The following is a 4,650-nucleotide window of genomic DNA, read 5'->3' as shown; positions in this document are numbered from 1 at the left end:
CTGCTGCAACAAAGAGGAAAAGGGGGCTATTCATCCCAAATACAAGCGTTTCACTGGATTTGCATTTAGCTTGAAGTCCATCAAAACGCAATAACGAGGAGGCAAAACCGAAAACTGAGGTAGAACCAAGACGTGACAGTGACACCGCTCTGTCACGCATGTTCAAATGAAGTTAGTGTCTCTTAAAAAGGGAAGTGGGGGGATCACCTGCATTATCGACTTCAAATAAATCTGCAACTTTCAATTCTAACACTTGTGAAACGGGTGAACAAAATTAAGTATACAAAATATATCTGTTAAAGATCACTTTACATATAAAAATAAACGTGATATTGCATTGTACTGTTAAAATCAAGAATATGAAATTTATTATGCGGCAAAAAGAAAATGTCTATAAAAAATGCAGGAAAAAGAACAAACTCAGATTTTACCTTTCTGTTTCTTGGAAAATATACTGCACTAATAATAGAGGTGTGGAGAAACCCTGGAGTTGTACAAAAGCACACAAAGAGGTAAACTGGTTTTGTGGATTCATTACATGAAATCAATTTGCGGATCATTTGTTTTTAATAAGCAGTTTTTGCCTGTGGGTCACTGTGGCTCAGGAGGTAGAGCAGGTCATCTACTAATATTAGAAAGAAATTAGAAATAGAAAAAACTGAGAGAGCAGGTAAATGAGACGTGTTGTATAAACTGTCATGAGTACATTTATTGTAAATATGACAATTATGCAGCACCTCCAGTACAGAAATTGTAATACATGCATCACACATTGGGATCTTGGTGTGTGCAAAGTAAAAGCTATGCACACAAGATATCTTTACATTGATCCATACATTCATCCTGCAGATATGGAAACATTTCCCTGAATTAAACACACATAGTTACACTTGTATTATAATTTAATGAACAGGTTAAACGTCATTATCTCAATCTAGTGTTCAGTAAACGTTTACTTTAAGGCAGTGGTTAATATGTTGGAGCACAAATGATGAAGACTGAAAGGCCTGGCACTACTACTTTATCTTTTTTACGTCTTTAAAGACAAAAACCTTTGGATTTCTGACAACTGCAAAGCGCCATGATGTTGGTTTGATGGGCATTCAAGGATATAATAACCCTGAAATATGATGACATTTCCTTAAATAAAAAAGAAACTAAAGTTAATATTTATCTTTAAGCAACTTCTCATGCACACCTTTGAATTTTTTATACTTTTGGAAAGTTACTTGGCTTCAATTTCTTACAAGTTTATAGGACTTGAAAATATAGAGACACCCCAAATATTTTTTTAAACATGTAGATACAGATGAATTATAGATAACCACCCACTTAGGTTATTCACAGCATCACAGGTGTCTCCTGTCAAATGTAAAGGTTTACATGTCTCTCTGAAAGTTTGAGTGCAAACTGAACATGTTTTTTCCCACCCCTGTAAATTTCCTGCTCTCTTATTTCCCTGCACTTTTCCCCAGAGTGGCAATGTCTTTATTCTCCAGGATCTCCGTCTTCTGCTCAGGTTGAAGCACAGTGTTTGACACCATTGCTTTGGCCACCTCTTGGATTGGGACAGACATGGATCTAAATCCCACAGCAGACACGGCGCTAAAGAACTTCCTCGCCATCCACTCAGCGGGACGACTCTCCTGCCTATCCACCAACAAAACCCTGAGGAGGAGAAGTACAAAAGGTGAGACTGAGAGATTGTAATTTGTTAGATCACACTGACTGATGAAATGCCACTTCAACTTCAGAAGAATGAATTTACAAGAGTTTAATTACAGAAAAATCACACTGTGTCATGTTCATTGTGAGTTTCCCTAAGTTGTTGCCACATTAGCAGAAGTCACACATGACTCTTCTTTTAGAGAATGATCATCCCAGATTTTACTTTTTTATTGTTCTAATCAACTCTATGCAGCCACAGCCCTGTATATTTTCTAGGTAGGTGTTCCTCATCCCTTCAATTCATGTAATTTGCAGCAGCCTATTTACTAGGTATACCTCGCTGATACCTGGTTATACCTGCTTTGGCCTTTAGACCTTTAGTTATTATTTTTTAATACAAGGCAGGAAGGGTCCATGATTTCATCTTGTTTATGCGATGAAAAATGTCACAGTAGAAATAAAGACTCATTTTCCTATCTTCCATTATCCAGCTTTGGTGAGCTTGTGTGAACTAAGGCCTCAGTTTCTGAAATACTCAGATGAGTTTGTACAAACAGACATGTTCATACTCAATTCACCTTTCGTCCTCAGTTAAATGTACCTAATAAAGTGGCTTGTGAGTGTATATTTACAGGCTCTGTAACAGCCAGTACAATCTAGTTTCTAAGAAAGAGGGTTTGTTTTGTGATGACTCGTCTAATTTTGGGGGGCTATGTGCCATTTTCAAATAAATTTATGGTTTAAAAAGCACTCCATCCTGCTCCTGTTTACATTTTTTACACAGCGTCTTGGCTCTTTTTGAAAAGAGGCTCTAATTGAGATCACTCACCCTGGTCTGTAAATGGCGAATCTGTCAAAACCAAGGGCCTCGATGTCTGCCTCTACTTGTCCCTGGAAGAACAGTCATTAATTTTAGGACTCCAAGAAAGTTTAGCTAAGGAAATTTCAGGATGTTAAGTCAATAACATACTTTGACTTTGAGGTAAAGGAAGCCGCTTTTTTTATCTGCTCCCCTGGAAGACTCCAGGTGGAACTGTGCGCAGCCTCCAGCCTTGGCGACCTCAGCTGATTTTAGAACATAGTCATGATCAACTCTGATGAATCCTTCCTGAAACAGAAGAATGCAGTTAATGAAATAGGAACCCCAAAAAAGACCAACATTTTTTACATTTTAATTTTGGTGATTGTAACTGATGTATATCATTTCCATATGTATAATATGGGTCAATATTTTTCATTAGGAGCGCTTAAATAAGTCATTGTAGCCAAATAATACCTCCATGATTTAGAAGTGCTCTGAGAGACATGATATGTAATAACATTGCCGCTTCTAAATTACCTCAAAGCAATGTTTTATAACTTAGTGGCATAAAAGATATTACAAAATAAGCCAGTGTCTATAAAAGTAGCCCATGAGCCTTGTCAATTTATTAGCTGTGTTAATGGAAATGTTAGCCAAATTAATGTGGGTGAAACGGCTCAGTTATTGTTACTGCTGAGTCATAGTTACTGTTCACAAACTAAGGTTTGGCTATGGCCAACAGCCACAGTGAAACAGTAAAATCTTATCATTTGGTTGTCAAGTTCCCGTGCTGGATTGAGACCACTCACAGCTCCTGCTTTAGCTCTGGTTGTTCCCAGACAGCAGTATCCAACATCATGGCCCTGGAAGGCAGCAGCATAATCATCAAGCTTCTCAAAGTCGACCACCTCTTGGACCTGGGGCCACAGAAAACAGTGCTTAAGAAAAAAAAAATTTACGGGCCTTATTATTGCAGGTTTGGTCAACTGATCAGCCCACTAACCAGGTTTTCATAAGTTTTGCCCTCAAAGGTGAGCTGCCTCCTTCCAATAAGAGTAATCTTAGAGAAGATATTATGCTCCAGCAGCTCTTGAAGCAACACCTTGCCAGTTTCCCCTGAAGCGCCTAGGATGAAACAGCTTTTGTTCTGCTGCCTGAAGTTTTCCTCTAGGGTCTTGATGTCCTCAGCCATACTGTTAACAACAGACAGCCCTGTCATGTAAATATCACGCGTTTAATGCACATGTAAATCTGAACAGTACCGTTTAGCACCTCGGTGGGCAGCTATAATCGAGGGTGAAACAAAGTATTAAATACTGGTTAATAGTGACTACCAGTTATGATTATTTGTGCTAAATTCAGAAATCGGTGTTAAGGGGACTGCGACTACCAAGAGGAAAGATCACTTTAAATTCATGTATTCGTGAATGGAGTCTGGCTTGACCGATCTGACAGTGGCATATTTAGCATGTATGTTACTAAGTACAGCTCGGTTTTGAGTATAAATTCGATAACGTTAACAAAGACGAGTGCGTGTCATTACCTCGTGTATTTAACCGTTTCGGAATCTTCGAAATAATTTAAGGTCGCTGCGATGAAAACAACCAGGACAGTGAAAAATCCTAACGTCTTCCCCAGGGTGGTGCACAGCAGTTTAATAACAGGCATCGCTGATAGCAACGATTAAAGTGCTGCAACACTTCCTGGTTGCTTCATATTTACACAAACGGCTGTCTTCCTGCTTCGTTGATAGGCCGAGGAAGAAATCTGAAACGACAGCGTGCCGCTGGCAGGTTAATACACGAAACCAACTCACAGCAGACTGCTAACTTTATGTTTGTATTAAACTGTAGCATGATATATAAGCAAACCAAAGGGATGCTATAAACACGCCTCGCTCCGCTCCACGGACAGCGCATGCGCTCTAGAGGTTTGTAATGCATCCAGCTGTTAGTTTGTGCACAATCTTCATCTAACCCTAACCCATGAATGTGTGTGTGTGTGTGTGTGTGTGTGTTTGTTTGTTTGTTTGTTTGTTTTTGTTGTTGGTTTTGCGACAAACGTGGCTCGGCGTAAGTGTGTCTTTGCATTGCCCCGCACAGTAAAGCGGTTTATGCTGGAGAAACTGGAGGTGTACTGTTTAAGGGTGTGAAATTCAACGTTTTCAAGCTCTTGGTAAA

At 39.2% G+C, this 4,650-nt stretch overlaps 1 protein-coding gene across 1 annotated transcript; it reads right to left on the bottom strand.

Annotated features, from left to right (window-relative positions):
• Positions 1–737: 737 nt before the first annotated feature.
• htatip2 (HIV-1 Tat interactive protein 2) lies at positions 738–4,378 on the bottom strand. The gene is made up of 7 exons (XM_063481213.1): positions 4,342–4,378; positions 4,014–4,237; positions 3,474–3,663; positions 3,280–3,387; positions 2,639–2,776; positions 2,498–2,559; positions 738–1,668 (listed from the first exon to the last, which is right to left on the bottom strand). The coding sequence occupies exons 2-7, from the start codon at positions 4,136–4,138 to the stop codon at positions 1,452–1,454; spliced, it is 840 nt and encodes a 279-aa protein (XP_063337283.1). The 5' UTR covers positions 4,139–4,237; positions 4,342–4,378; the 3' UTR covers positions 738–1,451.
• Between the last annotated feature and the right edge of the window lie 272 nt (positions 4,379–4,650).

This window comes from Pelmatolapia mariae, linkage group LG1, assembly GCF_036321145.2.
Source record: "Pelmatolapia mariae isolate MD_Pm_ZW linkage group LG1, Pm_UMD_F_2, whole genome shotgun sequence".
NCBI classification, from domain to species: domain Eukaryota; kingdom Metazoa; phylum Chordata; class Actinopteri; order Cichliformes; family Cichlidae; genus Pelmatolapia; species Pelmatolapia mariae.
This window is presented reverse-complemented; position numbering and strand designations above follow the sequence as displayed.

Coding starts and splice junctions, on each gene's coding strand:
- htatip2 (XM_063481213.1), bottom strand. CDS start 4,138: ATGCCTGTTATTAAACTGCTGTGCACCACCCTGGGGAAGACGTTAGGA. Junction 3,664..4,013: donor GAAACGGTTAAATACACGAG/GTAATGACACGC, acceptor TGTTGTTAACAG/TATGGCTGAGGACATCAAGA. Junction 3,388..3,473: donor GCAAAACTTATGAAAACCTG/GTTAGTGGGCTG, acceptor CTGTGGCCCCAG/GTCCAAGAGGTGGTCGACTT.